Source organism: Engystomops pustulosus, chromosome 2, assembly GCF_040894005.1.
Source record: "Engystomops pustulosus chromosome 2, aEngPut4.maternal, whole genome shotgun sequence".
NCBI classification, from domain to species: Eukaryota; Metazoa; Chordata; class Amphibia; order Anura; family Leptodactylidae; genus Engystomops; species Engystomops pustulosus.
Window position 1 is genome coordinate 124,493,725 of NC_092412.1, and position 19,655 is coordinate 124,513,379.

At 39.4% G+C, this 19,655-nt stretch overlaps 1 protein-coding gene across 3 annotated transcripts in view; it reads left to right on the forward strand.

Moving 5' to 3' along the window:
- LOC140118398 (multidrug and toxin extrusion protein 2-like) overlaps window positions 1-19,655 on the forward strand; it is a 37,915-nt gene that overhangs the window by 6,992 nt on the left and 11,268 nt on the right. For all 3 annotated transcript variants that reach the window (XM_072136255.1, XM_072136256.1, XM_072136257.1), the window contains exons 3-12: window positions 2,724-2,792; window positions 4,508-4,656; window positions 9,162-9,204; window positions 10,839-10,883; window positions 10,972-11,069; window positions 11,428-11,525; window positions 12,185-12,298; window positions 13,683-13,750; window positions 15,066-15,174; window positions 18,921-18,996. In XM_072136255.1, coding sequence (XP_071992356.1) covers window positions 2,724-2,792; window positions 4,508-4,656; window positions 9,162-9,204; window positions 10,839-10,883; window positions 10,972-11,069; window positions 11,428-11,525; window positions 12,185-12,298; window positions 13,683-13,750; window positions 15,066-15,174; window positions 18,921-18,996 — 869 coding nt within the window. The remainder of the gene's footprint in view (window positions 1-2,723; window positions 2,793-4,507; window positions 4,657-9,161; window positions 9,205-10,838; window positions 10,884-10,971; window positions 11,070-11,427; window positions 11,526-12,184; window positions 12,299-13,682; window positions 13,751-15,065; window positions 15,175-18,920; window positions 18,997-19,655) is intronic.

Genomic DNA, 19,655 nt, shown 5'->3' on the forward strand with positions numbered 1-19,655 from the left:
ATATCAAAGTCCCCATTGTTTAAATGCCATTTAGTTACTAGGCACAGCCATAAATTACATCTGTAGAGCCCTTACCAGTACAACTGTAACCAGATAGCGTGCCGTCCTGACGTACAATTCTGGCCTTCTTCCAAGGCGTAGTGTGACATTGTTTCAGTTGTTATTTCAAGGCCCTCCTATCATCTTCCAGCTACACATGTGTCAACGTGTAATAATTAATAAGCCACTATCCTTTTCGGCGTATGTGATCAGGGTTACTTCTGGCATGCCCACCGGCATGTCATCTAGTGCTGACTTCCAGCAAACTGACCCTGCTCGCATGCGCTGAAAAAGGTAGTGGTTTACAAAGAAAATCTACCACCAGTGACAAAAATTGTAAACACCAACCACACTTGCAAGGATCTATTCTTCTTTTAGCTTCTTATGTCCTTGTTTTTTATAAAAAGGCTTTAAAGAGGACCTGCCATCCATATAAAAGGCACTAGGAGCTGTTTACTGAAGGAAGTAGCTCCTAGTGCTACAACTGATGCAGCAGTGTTACACTGCTAGCCTTAACGGTTACCTCCGATAACGATAGCAGACACTGTCGCGCTGTACAATAGAAATGCCGGACTGCGCTGTAAGCGGTCGGGCGTATTTATGAGATGGCGGTCCTTGGTGCTGCTTCTCCCCCGGACTGCCCCTCCCACTCCATAGGCCAAGCTTCATGCAGCAGTCACCCCCTAATCTCGCCTCATCATTAATACACCCGACCGCTTAAAGCACCGCAGTGTCTGCTAGCGTTATCGGAGGTTTCCAATAACAAAAAGTGTAACACTGCTGCATCTGTTGTAGCACTAGGAGCTGCTTACTAACGTAAGTGCCTTTTATATGGGTGACAGGTCCTCTTTGAAATTATTTAAATGAGCCTAAGGGGTTTCGGGCTCCATAGCTTTTAATTGGGCCTGGAGCCCCTCAGGATAATTTGGAGCCCCTCAGGATAATTCAGCCTAAAGAAAGGATCCTGCCAGAGGGGGCACACACACAAGTATGTAAGTGTGCTTAGTTTACAATCCTTGATCCTGCTGATAGATTTCCTCAAACTATATATATTCTGGCACGTGTTTTAGGCGGAAGAAAATAACAATTGGGCCAATGCCACACTACCCAATAGAAGAAGGCCAAGGGCTGAAACATACATTGGGACAGCACACTATCTGGCTGCAGTTATCCAGGTAAGGGCTATAAAGATGGGTGCGTTTATGGCTGTGCCTAGTAACCATAATGATGTTTAAACAATGGGAACTGTGATATTGGTTCTAGCTTCAGCCCATGCACATATACAGGCAGTCCCCTACTTAAGAACACCCGACTTACAGACGACCCCTAGTTACAAACGGACCTCTGGATGTTGGCAATTTACTGTACTTTAGCCCTAGGCTACAATGATCAGCTATAACAGTTATCACAGGTGTCTGTAATGAAGCTTTATTGTTAATCCTGGTTCTTATGACAACCCAACATTTTTAAAATCCAATTGTCACAGAGACCATAAATAAATTTTTATGCAGCTACAATTATAAAATATACAGTTCCAACTTACATACAAATTCAACTTAAGAACAAACCTGAAACTGCCTGTATACATATTTTGACAATATTTAGCCCATTGCTTCTGTGATTGGCTTTTGTGACTGACAGCCTGTATAATGGTGTAATGGCTACTACATGTGCTTCTTGGTGCTGGCGGCCACGCCTCCTGCAGCCTGTGTGTATGAGATACTCCTATACACATGACTGACAGCCTGTATAATGGTGTGAGGTATAATGGTGTAATGGCTCCTCCATGTGCTTCCTGGTGCTGGCAGCCACACCCCTGCACCTTGTGTATATGATACTCATATACACATGACTGACAGCCTGTATAATGGTGTGAGGTATAATGGTGTAATGGGTCCTCCATGTGCTTCCTGGTGCTGGCGGCCACACCTGCTGCAACCTGTGTGTATGAGATACTCCTATACACTTGACTGACAGGCTGTATAATGGTGTGAGGTATAGTGGTGTATTGGCTCCTTCATGTGCTTCCTGGTGCTGGCAGCCACGCCTGCTGCAACCTGTGTGTATGAGATACTCCTATACACATGACTGACAGGCTGTATAATGGTGTGAGGTATAGTGGTGTATTGGCTCCTCCATGTGCTTCCTGGTGCTGGCGCCCCCTGCAGCCTGTGTGTGCATAGGAGAGATACAACAGCTCCAGGCAGCCATGTTATAGCAGAACATGTCAGGTACTTGTGTAGCTGATGTCTGTGTCTCTCACATGTGTATTAGGAGGAAGAGCATGTCAGCAGATAAAGCACAGACACTAGCAATGCTTTATTACACATTACACACAGACATAAGCAAGGGGAGGAGAGGGGAGTGGTAACAGGGGTGACATCACTGCTCTGACTGGCCTCATTCACATAATAAAGAATAGATGATTTTACAATGATTAATATATGAATTGACTAGATAAAGGCTGTGAAGGATTCCTTGTGAGCTGCTCCAACAGGTAGTGGTGACAGGACTAGTGAAATAGAGACCTGATGACAGGTGTCCTTTAATTTGCTTCTGATGACTTTGTTATAGTCTAATTTGAAAATTTTGATTTATAGACCTTATGTTTATACATGTATATACATATGTCTGTTCAGTTAATAATTTCTTCTCATTTAGCTATCTTTATTATCTGTTAACAGGTTATCAACGTAACTGGTATATCAGTAGGCTCTGGTTTAGCCTCTGCTTGCGATACCCTCATGTCTCAGGTATGTTTTGCCGTTTTATGCCTTGAATTTCTTTAGGATCTCCCATCACAAATTTCATCAATAATCACAGACAAAATAGGACAGTAAGCTGAGCTATCCTAGAATAATGATTCACACAAGAAAGACAGATTCTGGAAGCCCGATTGGGTTCCATTATGGTGTCCATCATGTAGGAGTGCTTGCATGTGCATGTGTTTCTGCTTATATAGGCAGTAAAAAGCAATGCCTGACAGACATTTCCTAATGTATTAGCATAAAGTAAGCAGTCAACTCGATTTTCAGATGTCACCATGAGGGAGCTGATAGGTTCCATTTTACAAGGTAAAATGAAGGTGGCATAAAATAATAAGAGAGATAGTATTTACCAATTGGATCTTATGCTTTGCAGTGCCGCTTCTCTGGGGCTCCCAGTCATTTTTTGTTCACAGTGCTATCAATGTATATAAGTCTACTGTCACATATGTGACATACTGCATTTTACAGGCTATTTGAAGGCATTTCTTCTAAAGGACACACTACTAGTGGTTGTTGCAATAATTGTATGTCAGTGATGCCACTAACAAAATCACATGACTATGAGCTCTGAATGCATTTGTCAGCTATGAATAAATGAGTCTGGTGTGATCTGCATGTGGTAGAAGCTGAATTGTACCTCATGCAATATGCTAAAATAATAACTAAAAGAGAGGGGGTAGGAGATGGAGTACTGGAGAGGGGAGTGAGAGAGCCTTTTTTGGGGGGTAGGGGTTTCAGTTAATGATGGATAAATGGTAAAAAGGCAAACATTTTATGGTATTATTCTTATTTGTTCTGCTAATAACTCTGGATTACGTCATGGGATGTGATTGCACAAACAATATATATGAGACTTATGTACGTTTTAAGGAGTAATACTATGGTATTACCAGGTATACCAGGCACTGTGACTGTGGTAATCTTCTTATATTTATTATCCATGGTCTCCTTCCTTACAAAATCAACTTATTAGATCATTCTAATGAGGCAGAAGGGTCCTGGCAGTGTTACCACTCCCCCTCTGTGCTTTAGCTGTTACACTGCTTCTTCCCCTGTTCTTTTAGCACTTTCCCCCTTCCCTCTGCCTGGTATAATCTCATTACACAGTGGCAGGGGGAAGTACTCCTTGAGCACTCTGGTAACACTCCCTCAAGAGTCTTTATGGCTCATTAGCATAATTTAAAATGTTGCTTTTAGAAGTAGGGAGGCCATAGATAGTAAATATGAGAATGTTACCACAGGTACATTGCCTGGATCTATGAGTAAGTGTCCCTGGTTTATAATGATGGATTTTGATGGTAGATTTCCTTTAAGGGTTAAATGCTCCCAACCGTCTCACAGATGTGCGTAATATGCATACCTTATATAATGCTCATTTTATATGAAGGTAAACAGAGGTGCTTTATCAGATATTAGAATGATTCTAGTCTTTACTTTTATGTAATCTGATGCTTCATCGAGTATATAGTTTCACAACAAATGGCTATGGGTCTGTAAAATAGACAGTTGCTTGTACATTAATGTATGCTTAAGCTTTTCTTTTGATGATTGATGTAGCTTAGTTTTTACCATTGAAAAATCTGATTTGATTCAAATTAAATCACTATCTGATGGAGTAAACACCAGATGGGTCATGGGCAAATATTTGTTCTTTCCCTTCTTTAAAGTAACCGTGGTTCTTTCCTTCTATTAATCCATAGACATATGGAGGACAAAATGTGAAGCGTGTGGGAATCATTTTACAGAGAGGAATTCTCATCTTGTTACTCTGTTGTTTCCCATGCTGGGCCATATTTATCAACACAGAGCAAGTGCTCCTTTTGTGTAGACAGAACCCAGATGTTGCCAGGTGAGTATTGTTCTAATTTCATGGTATATATTACAGGTAATTGGTTCTTTTTAATGGTCCAGCTAAACATTATGTAACTTGTCAAAACCCAGCTAATCTTAGCTCATCAGGATACATGTGCGCACAAGACAGCCCAGAGGACATAGTGGCAACCATAAAGAAAAACAAAATATTCACTCCATTAAAAGTCTGTATAGCAGTCACTTATTTAAATTAGTTTATGTGTTTCTGTTACAAAGCCGTAATCAAAGCTGCACATTGCATCTAAGAATCCTTAGTTATAGCCATAATGAAATGAACTATTAGCTCAAAATAAAAGATATATATTGCATAACAAATTTTAAAATCATATGGCAGTAAAGTATTTGAGAACAACTATGCATTAAAGGACTTCGCTTTCACTGATGGTAGATGTCTCGCACTTATGTGCTGGTTTCTGCTGATCTTAGTGAATTAAAAACTGGCACACTTAGAAGAAAAAAGACTGTAAAAAAGTATGTAAATTAGCCAAAGTCACTCAGGCTGACATCACCCGAGCTCTTCTCGGCATTCCCGGCTTTCGATTTATGCACGCCCCACACACTTATTGGTACCGCCTGAGGAGCTAGGAGACCGTCTCCAGCTAATTTGTGAAGACAAATGTTTTAATTTTCTACACCTTTTTTTTCAAACTCCAACACCATGGGGATTGTGCTACAGAGTTGTCATAGATTTCAAACTCCCGCATTGCGTTACATCTATGGTGAAAATATGTGCCATGCAGGTCACTGCTGCAGCCAGTTGCTGGCTTTTACCCTATAAATGTGCTGCTAACATTACTTCATCTTCCAGTTCTGCACATAAACCTTCTGTGCAGACCACATACAATAAGAGTTGTAAATAAATGTTCCAGTGCATCTAAAAGCAAACTCAAAAGTAACTTAGGGTAACTAACTGTCCGTGGTTACAGGCGGCATACATACTATATATCCTCTACTTCTTGTAAGCATATCATAACTTGGGGGTTATTTATGATTTTGGAGCACTGCTACCCATCCCTGCTGACCCTGCTTGCGCCAAATTCATTACAGGTGGTCCCCTACTTAAGAACACTCGACTTACATATGACCCCTAGTTACAAACGGACCCCTGGATATTGGTAATTTGTTGTACTTTAGTCCTAGGCTACAATGATCAGCTGTAACAGTTATCACAGGTGTCTGTAATGAAGCTTTAGTGTTTAGTGTTAATATTCATTCTTATGACAACCCAACATTTTTAAAATCCAATTGTCACAGAGACCAAAAAAGTTCTGTCTGGGATTACAATGATAAAATATACTGTTCCGACTTACATACAAATTCAACTTAAGAACAAACCTACAGACCCTATCTTGTATGTAACCCGGGGACTGCCTGTATTTGCATAGACTAATTTTCACAATTAGACTGAATTAATGAATTGCGACTTTCCGTTTAGATGCAAGTTTTGGCCCAATTTGATGACAGTCTCTAGCCTAGTCTATGTTCTGCGACTTTTGATTGTATTTTGTGACTTTTTATGCAACTATGGCAAACAACCGACATAGCATAAGACATTTAACAAGAGCCAAAGCCATTTTAATCTGATTGCAGCGCAACTCCAAAGCCAGACATAGAACTGACATAAGGAGTTGTTTAGCGTAATCTGAAGAACGTAGTCAGCTGAAGGCCATTAAACTCCACAGAGTTGACGCATGGCTGAAAGAGGAGATGGTGATGCTGGACCTGATGGAAAAGAAAACAACTACAATCCAAGGACATGGCACCTGCAGTCAATGGGTGTAACAAGTAGAGATTTCTCCAGTGTTTTCTGTAGCTGTATACAAGTACAGGCGGCCCCCTACTTAAGGACACCCAGACGACCACTAGTCAAAGACGGACCTCTTTGCCCCTGTGACCTCTGGTGAAGCTCTCTGGATGTTACTATAGTCCCAGGCTGCAATAATATAACAGAGTATAGTACCTGCGCCAACAAAGTTTAAAAAGTTAAAAATAAAGTGTGCATAAGAAAAAACGCAGCCAAGGTGCCTAACCATTACACACTATAGTCGTACAGAGAAGGCAACACCTATGTATCTGTAGCAAGACAACATAGGTTTCACAATTCACAGTGCGGTGTACTGGTGTACATGTATGTAATAAATGTTGGTACCTTTGATAAGGCTGCCGTTGTTCCTCTCGGACTAGATGATCCGGGAAGAAACTGTCTTTGAGCACTTGTGGTATCGTCCGTCCAGTAGCTGTCTCACGCAGCTAGTCCACTTGGGGTTGTTAGACTGAACAGTACTAACTGCGTTAGGAGTGGAGCCCCGGCCGGCGGCTACACACTCCAAGCACAGTTCCGGTGAGTTCCATACGGTGACGTCACCTAAGTTACGGTAAGTCCGGAGGGACAAAATTCCGCCAACGCGTTTCAGAGACCAATACTGTCTCCTTCGTCAGGGCTATCCGTCACTGTGTGAGCAGTCTCTTTTATACTACTGTCAGATCAAGTCAGTGGAACAAGAAGTGTGTATGTGTTAGCAGTCATTTGACAGTATTTCATGTATCAGTTAAAAACTTAAAGGAAACCTACCACTTGTAGTGGCAGGTTTCTGATGGAAATACCGGGCACCAGCTCAGGGTGAGCTGGTGCCGGAGCTTATTTTTGTTAGTGTTTTAAACCGCGGTATCGCGGTTTAAAACACTTTTTAAACTTTATAGCCGGCGCAGTGAGGTACGCGCTCGGCGCTTACCATGCGAGCGGCTCTCCTTCACTTCCTATGTAGCCACACGCATGGTAAGCGCCGAGCACGTACCTCCCTGCGCCGGCTATAAAGTTTAAAAAGTGTTTTAAACCGCGATACCGCGGTTTAAAACACTAACAAAAATAAGCTCCGGCACCAGCTCACCCTGAGCTGATGCCCGGTATTTCCATCAGAAACCGGCCACTACAAGTGGCAGGTTTCCTTTAAACTTTATTATTAATGATCAGCTATGAGGTCTGTGAGGAAGCTTTTTGATAATCCTTGGTCCCATTGCAGCTGAAATTTTTGAAAATCTATTTGTCACTAGGGCAAAAAAATAATTCTTCCTGGTGTTACAATTATAAAATATACAGATCCGACTTACATATAAATTCAACTTAAGAACAAGCTACGGAACCTATCCTGTATGTAACCCGGGGACTGCCTGTACAGTTGTTTTCAGCACAATCACATGTGAGGGGGATTATTTAAACTGCCAGACACTACTGAAAATTCGGAACATATGCAGAGGGGCCTGTTGTGAACTGAGCCAAACTACTAAAGATGCTTTTTATGAGAGATAGAATAAATGTGTGGTGACAGCAGAAGCACAATTTAGGGCACATTTACTAAGGGATGTGTGCCAGTTTTCTGTTGGACTTTGCACGTTCTTTTAGGTGCAAGCTTCTTGCACAGGTATTTAAGAAAAGCTCGCCCCACATTGGTGTTGCACACCAATAGTGGCACAGCTGCACTATTCTTCATGAGAAACAAATTTCTGCACAAAGGGGGTGTTCCAGGGCACAGCTAGCAATGCATCATATTTAACATGGAATATCCGACAGAAGTGTGTTGCACGACCCATGTTAAAATTGCACCAAAAAAAGTGGTGCACTCTGTTGGAGCAGTGCAGGGAACACCAGATTCATGAAGAATGTGCGCCAAAAATCTTCAATCTGGAGCCCACTGCACACTACAAAGAGCCCACTGCAACTGCAGTTTACACTGTTTTAAGTAAATGTGGGCCTTTGTGTTTAATTTTACATCATCAGCTGAGCTATTAATTTTTTTTTTTTTACTTGTAGCTGAACATTTGTAAATATGACCAATAAACCAAATTTGCATAGGGATTAAAAGATTTTATTTGTACAGGCAGTAACCGGGTTACGTACAAGATAGGGTCCGGAGGTTTGTTCTTAAGTTGAATTTGTATGTAAGTCGAAACTGTATATTTTATAATTGTAGATCCAGACAAAAAAAGACCCAGTGACAATTGGAGTTTAAACATTTTTTGCTGTAATGGGACCAAGGATTAACAATAAAGCTTCATTACAGACACCTTACAGCTGATTAGTGCAATCTGGGACTATAGTAAAGTATTCAGAAAGCTTCACCAGAGGTCAGAGCGGTCTCCTCTCGGGTGTCCTTAAGTAGTGGACCCCCTGTAACTGTATGTCAGGACTTTTACCAACACATGGAAACCAACCAAACTTCTGACCTGGTTTAAAATAAATTAATGTTTGTATATTAACTCTGCATAACTTATTAAAAATCCTATCATGAAGAAAGATTTCCTTTATTTGCCTCTATGAATGATGCAATTAAAGTTAATATTTACAAGAGGGTGCACACAGATTACTCATCTATCTATAGTTCACAAAATAACATGAATGACCTCAGAAACTGTTTGACTTTGATCTGTTCTCATTAATACGTTTCTAGGGGTTTAATCAAGGTTATTTCTTTATATTTTATTCAGGTTAACACAGAAATATGTGATGGTATTTATTCCTGCTCTCCCAGTAAGTTTTGCCATTTATTTATTTTTACATTAGTAAATCAAGGACAGGAGCAGTAGAGTTACCTGCATTATTGACAATCTGTCTTTAATTTCACTTATACAAAAATCACATTTGCGGTGTAATTTATTTAAGCACTTTGAATATTTATCGATGTTGTTACTAAAGTAAGTTTTCACCCTCAAGCCAAGTGGATGGGGAGGGGCAGGGAGTGGTCTTGGCACAGGTTATAGAAGACCTATAGTAGAATTAGTTCAGGCGCATCATGCACCAGTCCTTCCAGAATACGATTCACCTTATATACTAAGAGGTTCTGGCCCTTATATAGCAGTTCAAGGACCATAACATCTTTTTTTTGTGCTACCTTAAGAATTTTTGTTGTACTCTTTAGTGGTATATAGGACTAGACAAAAATTAACACATTTTAAAGGACATTATTTTTATTGTTTGTGGGTGAAAGTGGAAAATGTATTTTTTCTGTAATGCATAGTATATTCTTTTTATCTATTTATTCATATATAAATATATATATATATATATATTATTTTATTATATCTATAGCAAATGGTGAAAATGGAGATGTTTTTTTAATGTGGTGCGGATTTTTTACAATTTTATTTGGAATTATGTATGTGTGTGTCTTTATATGTCCCTTATGAGGTCATAAAAATCCCCTGGAAGACATTTTTCACTTTTTTTAATTTTTACATATATAAGAGCCCCAGTGAAGGCAGAAGCGGTTATAAACTGCTTTTACCAGCTTCCTAGGGCAGTGGTGGCGAACTTATGGCACAGGTGCCAGAGGTGGCACTCAGAGCCCTTTCTGTGGGCACTCAGTCCATCGCTCCAAATTTCACCAAGCAGGACCACATCCAGCAAATCTTCTTGCAGTCCCAGGCAACTTAAGGGATGCTGCTCTCTGCGCTTTTTTAAAGCGACAATTCATTGGCTGTTTGAAACCGTGGGAAAAGTCAGAAGGTGTGGACTGAACTGCATTGTCTTTGGAGGTCATCCTGCTGGACCCACTATTCTTCCTGGAGAGAAGCTACAATGATAATCTGTATTTGCCCACCTTCTTTCAACTGCATTGGTGGCCTTAGGAGAGCCAATAGAATTGAATGATGTAGAAGAACTGGTAGCAATAAGTTACTGCTTGAAATGCCATGTTGGCACTTCATGGTAAATACGTGGATTTTCATTGTAGTTTGGGCACTCGGTCTCTAAAAGGTTTGCCATCACTACCCTAGGGTCTCTGGCTTTCTCTGAAACTGCAGTGATGTCGAAAGATGTTGAGCTCTGCACCAGCTAATGTCAGTGGGTGGTCAATATCAAGTTAACCTAAAATGGTGCCATTAAAAAATACAAAGTTTTTCACAAAAAACCTTCACATGTCTACATCAAGAGCAATAAAAAGTAAATATGATAGTGCAAGATGTATAGAAAAACTAAAAAAAACTCATAGGTGAAGATCCTTCTCAGTATAACATTTGGTGGGTGGGCCCCAGGATATCACCCATACTGTCTATATTATAATCCCCTACTGCAGATGTATAGTTTTGTGAATCAAGTTTGTTGATATAAATGTAGTAATTAAGACTTGCATAATTGTTTCTCATTATAATTGTTTTTCATTATAGGTGGTATTCCTTTATCAACTACAGACACGATATTTACAAAGCCAGGTACACCTTGTGGTATTTGCACAAACTTTACACCTTTTTTAACTTCTTTATTATTTTGAAGCCTTCTGATTTTATTGTTCCTTTCCAGGGTATAATATGGCCACAGGTTATCACTGGGTTTGCTGTTAACCTCTTCAATGTAGCAGTTAATGCCATCTTTATGTATGGTCTCAAGTTGGGAGTTGTGTGAGTCCTTTACATTTTATAAGTATTACTTAATTTATTTTTCTGGGAAAACTTGGTGCCAGATCTTTATATACATATCTTGTTAGAGAGCAGAAATATAGATATCATACTAGAGAGCAGCCTGGGTATGGACTTATTTCCTGCACATGTTACTGAGTGTTAATAACTGAAAAGATGATTTTCCAGTGTTTCTGGACTGATGAAAAAATCTATATACTGTGAAATAGTCTACATTTCTAATATAAAGCAAAAAATGACGGAAGCCACAAATGCAGGTGTAATGTTTTACATGAGGAAGCACAGATTTTGTCTTTGACACCTATGTTTCACCTATGTGTTTTTTTTTTGCTTCCCTTAGTGGGTCAGCGTGGGCCAACACAATATCACAGTTTGCCATGTCTGGACTACTTTTTGTTTATATAATCTGGAAAAAGCTACACCTTTTAACATGGGGAGGTATGTCACTTGACACCGTATGGAAAAGATTCAATATTTAAAATGTTGAAAACCAGTTAGTTTTCTGGTGTTACATGAAAGTGACCAAATACTATGTTTATTATTTCTGTTCTCAGTTGTCATTGCTGAACTTTGTTACAGCAATCAATAACAATAATATATATCTTGTCCTTCTGACATAGTCTATTTCAATTAAGTTATTTTACTTCAAGGGAACTTGTCAGCAGAAATTGACCCAATAAACAACTACCAATATATTCTCAAGCTCCTAAACTCCATGAAGATCATGTTTCTTTCATAGTCCATCGTGATGGCATCATCCAGAAGATAAACACTGAAGTAAATAGTAAATGTGGTCATGTATGCAGAGAGCTCCGCACTGAAATCAATCTCTCCCGACCTCAAAACAACCCCTTTTCTGTGTTTGATGCCCTCACATGCAGGGTCATAAGTAACAGACTTTCCTGAAGTCTGGTTCATGATCTCAATCACATCATAGGGTCATTCTGAGGCATAGAGAGTTTGACTTCAGTGCTAAATTCTCCACCTTCATGACTTTACATAACCAATTTACATACTGGTAGTCGTTTATTAGGTAAATTTATGGTGACAGGTTTAAGTTCTTATCCATATTACTTATAGATTGTGGTTTTTTTTAGGTTGGTCCAAGGACTGCTTGCAGGAATGGGGCACATTTATAGGCTTGGCAATACCTAGCATGCTTATGGTGTGCATCGAATGGTGGAGCTTTGAAATTGGAGGGTTCCTAGCAGGTCAGTCTCATGTAGGGTTTCTCTTGACAAAGTGACAACACTTTTGCATTGAATAACTATTTTAAATACTGCATAAGTCCTTAATGGGGTTGTCCTGTGACAATCTTTACTCCAAAACACACCCAAGATACTTTTTTCGTTTTACTTCTAAAGTTTAAACTTTGTCCACTATCTCATCGTTAATGTACATATACTTACCTCATTCATACAAAAAATAGTTTTTTAAATTTTTTCTTTATTATTGATTTTTAGATCATTAATTTTTTATATTGTGTTTTTTCTTCTTGCCCTCAGAGTCCCACATAAACTCCCTTTTTTATTTTTATTATAGCACAGCACTTTGTCACATTCCAGTCTCCTTCCACTTTGCTTCTGTTCCTACATATAGTAAACCCCAGCCCAATAGTTAGTGGCTCCCCAGCATCCATCTGTTCTTGCTGCTGATATAAAGAAGGGAGATTGTTATTGTATATTATTTTCCCCAAACCGTGAGGTAACCTGAATCTTCCATGTAGATAGATCTGATTTTATACTGCGTCTGTTCAGGATTGTACTGCAACCCCTTTTTTCTCAGAGCAGTTTGAAAAATTCCTACTACTGTTATTTACCTCGGTTTTCCTCCCTGCATGCCACTTTGAGCAGATCGTGGTATGAATGGCATGGCCCGCCTTATTTACCAACATTTGTGATGGGTATATTTGTGGTTCTCAGTCACTATTCTTTTGAAGCAGGAGGGATTTCAACATTTAAGTTGCAAAGGCCAAAATTGGCAGCAGAATCCACAACAGGAATGTACATACTGTAGATTGATATTCCTAGGCATACGTAATAATATTTTAACACTGCATGTGAATGGGTTTTTTCTTATAAATCCCATCCTCTGAACCGGTTGTAAATCTCTGCAAGATGGCTGCTGGTGTTTAGACAGGAGCTTAAAGGGAAGCTATCAACAGGATTCCTTTTTCTGTTTCCCTCATGTTCCCCTAGCCCAATGGGAGTAGCCAGTGAGAAGTGGTTTCCCCCCACCCTCTGGAAAATGCTCTGTTATGCTTCAATTACAATTTTTAAAAAACTTCCCATATCCCCTATATCTTCTCCCCACCTCCCGTCACTTACCCTCTCTGGATGTCATGTCTGACCCACTCCTCACTGGCCACCCCTATGAGACTAGGGGCACAGCTCTGCATACAGAAAGGTGAACTTACTATTAAAACTCTTTGGCAGCATGTACACTATTCTCTATTGGGACATGGGGGAGCCAGAAAAAGAGCTCCTGATAACAGGTTCCCTCTAAGGTAATAAAGTTTAAGATAATAAAAGCCTTATTTATATTTGCCCTTCACTTAAATTCATCTGAGGTAATTTTTTTATTTTAATTCTGCAGGTCTTATCAGCGTTGTAGAACTTGGGGCTCAGGCCATAATGCTGGAACTTGCGACTGCCGCTTATATGGTAAGTGTAATAAGTATATAGCAGGAGTGGTATCTGCAGTAATTCAAAGCGCAACTGTCACATTTTTTCACAAACCAATAGCTTTTGGGATGTAGAGCAACTTTGCCTATTATGCTGATTACCTATATCGAGCAGTTTCTTTTCTATGCTCTGCAGTTTAGCCTGGCTTTTGCACTAGATCCTCTCCTGGCTTTTCTGGTTACTCATATGAATCGTACATTTGTAATCAAGATACGTAGGGAAAGAGTGGAGGGGCTCTTGCTCCCTTCTCACAGAGGAAGAAGGAAGGGGAGGTCTTGTGACAGTGCTCTCTGTGTGTATAGCAGTGCTGAATGTGTTCAGTGCTGTGGAAACAGATATACCCCCGTATTTTGTATAGGAGACAAGATCTGCTCTGTTCCCTATCAGTCCCTCCATCCCATTCTGTGATTCTACATACATTTTTCTGTCTCTCTCTTCACCTGATGCTGCATCCCCTCCCCTACTTTGCACTCCACACTTTGTGCACAGTGCAGAGAAGCTATTAAACCATAGTGCTCACAGAGCACGGGCTAGACACGTCATATAACTGTTTTACTTCTGATTTCTGCCACTTATTACATGTTCCATGCTCCACCATGAAAGCTGCCAGACTGATCACCATATACATCCTATATAAACACTGTGCAGTTTCCAGTGGATTTACTTGTAGGAATCTCACTGGATTTGCTGCTAAATTACTGAATGAGAGAGCACAAGGTACCAAAGGAACTGTGGGCAAAGAGAATTTAGCTTAGCTTCAGGGAGAGGCTAGTCTACGCCCACCTCATCACTGTTGAAAAACATTTTTTGTCAAACACCTTCAGAACAGAAATGCCATAAGAAAAGTAAAGTGAGAGTAACACAATATGGGCATCAATCTGTTTGTTTTTAAAAGGGGAATCACATTTTGGTGAAATCATCATAACTTCAGAGTTATGCTTTAACATTACTTGGTATGTATACCTACAAAAAATAAATGTATCCATAAGCATCACTTCTTGAGTCCTTTGTTATACACATGTAAGGTCTCGTGAAAGTACTGAAAATGGGACCACAAAAAGAGGTCTGTTCACCTCGTTTGTAATATTCCTTTTCTGTTTGTGAGCAGAACATTCAAACACATACACCATCGTGTTCATAAACTCTATAAGCCAAAATGTATTTTATCTAAAAAGTGTAATCCATGATACTGAAAGGCAATCCTGTAAAAAAACAAACCAATAAAAAAATGTATACCACACTATATACTGCATATATATACTATAACAGCAATTTAAAACTTTATTCCTCCCAGATTTCTGTTGGATTCAGTGTGGCTGCAAGTGTGAGGATAGGAAACGCATTAGGAGCAGGAAATGTGGAGCACGCCAAAACATCTTGTAAAGTTGCCCTTTTATGCATAGGTAACTATGACATGTATTAACTATTCTACCCACAAAAGTGGAAGTAAATTCTTTCTGGCAAGATAAGGTTCAGAATCTTGATGTATCTGGTGGCCGACTGCAGCGAGTGTGCCAGGTGGGACAGGAACACCCTGCACCGACCCACTGCTCTGCCAGCTGTGCCCCTCTCATACCCCCTGGTGTGGAGGTGGCAGAAAGGGGGAAATAATCGCAAGTGCTAAGAGTAAATTAGCATTTGTGATTATTTCAGGGCTTCTATGCCAAGTCCTGATAAATCCCCCAATTAATCATACTGCCACACCCATTTCTTTGCCTGCATTGTTTTTTTCTATTATAATAAATATTATTATTATATATGCCCACCATATTCTGCATTGCAAAGGCTTTACATTAGTAACACCAGTTATACACTGGAGATAAAAGTTAAAGAACATTCTAAAGCATATTGTAAAGCATAGAATAAAGCATAGAATAAAAAAGTAAATGAGATAATTGTAAAAGAACACAGATCAAAATTAAAGAACACTTTCAGATACCTGCAGGTTATCGTTGTTAATCTGGCACCTAGTGGTAATTTCCTTAATTATCTGACAAATCCTATTTAACTGGCAGTCTAACTTTGCAGTTTTCACTCACAAAGGGGTGAATCTATCAGACACAGCAAGAGAAGTTGGTTGTTCAAAGTCTGAAAATTCTAGTATATTGCATCTTTACAACATCATAAACTCATTCAAGTCCCCCAAGAAGGCTGGTTGCCCTCAAAAGACAGATGCAAGAAAGAATCTCCATGGGTAACACTGCAGCAGGAATTGTTGGCCAGTTCAACATTTAACAGGGTTGGGAGCCATCTCGTCATACAGTGTCTTCACATTTAAGAGCATTTGGATTGAAAGCCCACTCTGCAGTAACCAAACCTCTCATTAGCCAAAAGAATCAACAGGCTAGACTCACCTTGCTGAGGAGCATGTTGTGTGGACAGAGGAGAAGTGGTTCACAATTCATTTGATAAAGCAAGTTTAATTTATTTGGTTCTGATGGGAAACATTATGTTCATTGACAAACTGTGGAAAAACAAACAAAAGGTTGTAAATATATTAGTGAAAGGTGGTGAAGGAAGTGTCCATGGTTTGGGGAATGTTTTCTGCAGCAGGATTTAAAGCTTTCTTTAAAAACATGTGGTTCTTTCCTTGCGTTCTTCACTGAATCAGCCAGCAATTTTCACGACTGGAAGAAAACTAGACTAGAATCCCATCAGAGCAGTGTGAGAGACTTGTGATGTCCTGTGGCCGCAGATGTGCTGAAGTCACTGAAAGCAAAGGCCTGTGCACTTCTTGCTACTTGGTGACTGTAACCTTTACATTTTATTATAAACTTTCTCCGTGCTACAGTCATTGCTGTTCTCTGATTATGATAACCACGTTTTTTTGCAAACTATAGGTATTATGTCAATATTCTTTTTAATTTTTTAAAAAACTGATTTAGTGGCATAGTGTACCACTTACAAAAAAATCCATAAAATGTTGATCAAAGGAGATTATTTCTAAGGACATTATTTCTAAAGAAAAATGAATTGATATTTCATTGTTCTCCAATTTTGATCTCCACTGAAGTTGGTTAGATGCCCCACTGTTACTCAGGGTAGGCTCACAGTGCCATTGTAAGTCCATTAACCACGGAGCATTCAGAGTCCTGTGTCCCAGATCGACAACACTGCTGGGGGTGCTACCTTTTACATTATAGCAATCTATAATGGAAAGAGTTCACTAAACCTCAGCGCAGACACTATAAACATTATTACACTACAGAGTTGCTGTTTAGTGAAGAAACAGGAACTCCTTGCATATTAGATCCATGGTTCATGGAGCGACAGTGGCAGTGAGAGCCTGCCCTAAGAGAGTAAAAGTGGATTAAAGTACTCATTATATAAATGGCTTCCAAACCTACAGAAACAGGAAGCCATGTTATATAGCCTGGGTCTGGCAATTTACTCAGTTCTACCTAGCAGCTGGTTCAGTATCAAGGTAATTTCCATTTAAGGACCAGACACAACGGGAAACATGTATTAAGAATGTGGGAAACTGTACTAAAAGCGCTATGCCTGTGTATAATGCTGGGTGCACCAGAAATCATGAATCTCAAGCTTCCCTGCACTGCCCCGACAGAGTTCACCAACATTTTTGTGGTGCACCTTTAACATAGACTTTTGCATGTTAAATCAGGTGCATGGTCTGACTGAGCCCCAGAACACCCCCCAATCTGTGTCACATGGTGTCTAGTGCATCTGCGCTACAAAACGGTTGCATGCAACACATTTTTGGTGCAGACACTTCATAAATACCTGTGCAAGCAGTTTACACCTTAGAGAACATGCAAAGTCCGTCAGAAAATTGGCACAAAGCCCTTAGTAAATGTGCCCCATAATTCCATTAGATTGCATTCTTTTAATGACTCTAAATTTTACATTATATGGGCTACAGACCTGATTTTGAACTTATAACAAACTGTTAGTAAAACATTTAAATAGTAAAACATGTTTTTTACATATAAAAGTTGCAATAAAACAGGCAATTTAATATTGTTTGGCACAAAACATTTTTTATTTTTACTTTATTACCTGTTTCACATTATTTTTTCATTCTTGCTTTCCACTGTAACTGGGGTTGCTGTGTACAGGGTCACAGAAACAGTGACATTTGCCACTGTTAGGCTTTGCTGGTTCTAGACAGAACAAAGAGCAGCCTCTCAGTAATGGCATTTTGGCAATTACGTGCTGAGTCATTTATTTATATTGAAGAATAAGCGGTGGAAGGTGCATGTGTATTTTTACAGTAAGAGTACCTTGAAAAGACAGTTGTCAAAATCGACCATGAAAAATGTCACACTCAGCAGCCCTAATTTCTTATGAAGTGTGTAGCCTTAAAAAGGTATGGCCATGGTCTGAATTCTGTCCACTGTAAATAAGCAATGAAGCTTTCTATAGCAGGACAGTAAGCAGAGATCTAGAAAACAGTGAAGAATTGATACAGAAAGTACAGTATATTGGAAAACTGTATAACTTTTCATTATACAACCAATAACATTTATTTGCTGAAATGGGAACATCCCTTTTAGCCCTTACTTGTATTCTGCTTGATACAGTAGATCTAACAATATATAAATGGTTAGTGCCCTTTGTACAGTCAACACGTTATCATGCCAAATCATCTATGCTGTCTGCAGCATGCATCACTCTAATAGTATAGTATTAGAATGGTGCATTATGAAAACAGATTAGCTTGCAATGGCATATTTATCAAAAATAAGTAGAAAGTCAAATTTGATGGACTCAAATCATTATACCGTGTTAGCCAGGAGTTGATATTCATTCATCAGTTTATCAGGCCAACTAAAAAGATTAATGACAATTGCAAGCTTTCGAGACCTAGTGGTGGTATCCATGGACCAGATCTCAATGAGAGGACAATGACATTTTCACACTCCTGAACTGTAACAAGCTCTACTATTTACAGCTGCAATTGCTTACACTTCTCACATTAATGGTTCTGTTTCATATAACTTGGGTTATAAATCTCTGTATTGCTATGACCTTGTATGACTATGTTCTTGCAAGTGTTATTATCTCATTTTCGTTAGCCAATAAAAGTCAACTGACTGAGGCCTCTTACGGTAATTTTTATCTAATTTATATATTGTATTAGGTTCTACATGTACAGTATATTTGTGATTTCTTCTCTTCTTTATTTTAGTGTTCTGTTCTGTTCTCACGGGTAGTTTGTTGGCGGGATTAAAGGATGTGATTGCTTATATTTTCACTACAGACAGGTTGGTAAATTTATATGCATAATTTTATTTCTAAACAGTGATCGACTTGCTGAGCAACGTATTGAAAAGAAAAAGTGTTATTCATAAACATAGAAAAGTGCATTGCAATAATGCATGAAAATATACTATAAATGCTTTAAGTAAAAATGGGGGGGCAGAGCAACCATAGCGTACCTTGAAAATAGCATGTAAAAGGTAAGCAAAAGGTTCGGCACTCGGCTTTACTGCATACGATCAACACGTTTCAGCGCAGCGTGTCTTAATCATGATCTAAGACGCGCTGCGTCGAAACGCGTTGATCGTATGCACTAAAGCTGTTATGTTCCTGAGACTGAAATAAAGAGAAACTACATTTTATTCATCCTGGTGGCTTCTTCAGAGTGCCGAACCTTTTGCTTACTTTTTGCATTGCATGGATCCTATGGCGTGGATTTGGTAGCATGCACAAAGGCCGAGACCATGAAAGCTGGTATTGTCTCCTTTTGGGTGAGCTGGACTTTTTTTTAACCCCCGGGTGTTTTTCTTATGTTCTTTTTGAAAATAGCATGGTTTTTGTTGTAGTTTCTGAATAGGATTTCATAGAAATTAATTCACTTTATTGCGCCATCGTCATTGTCCAGTGTATAACTACTGTTACATACTAACTTCTTGGGCACAAG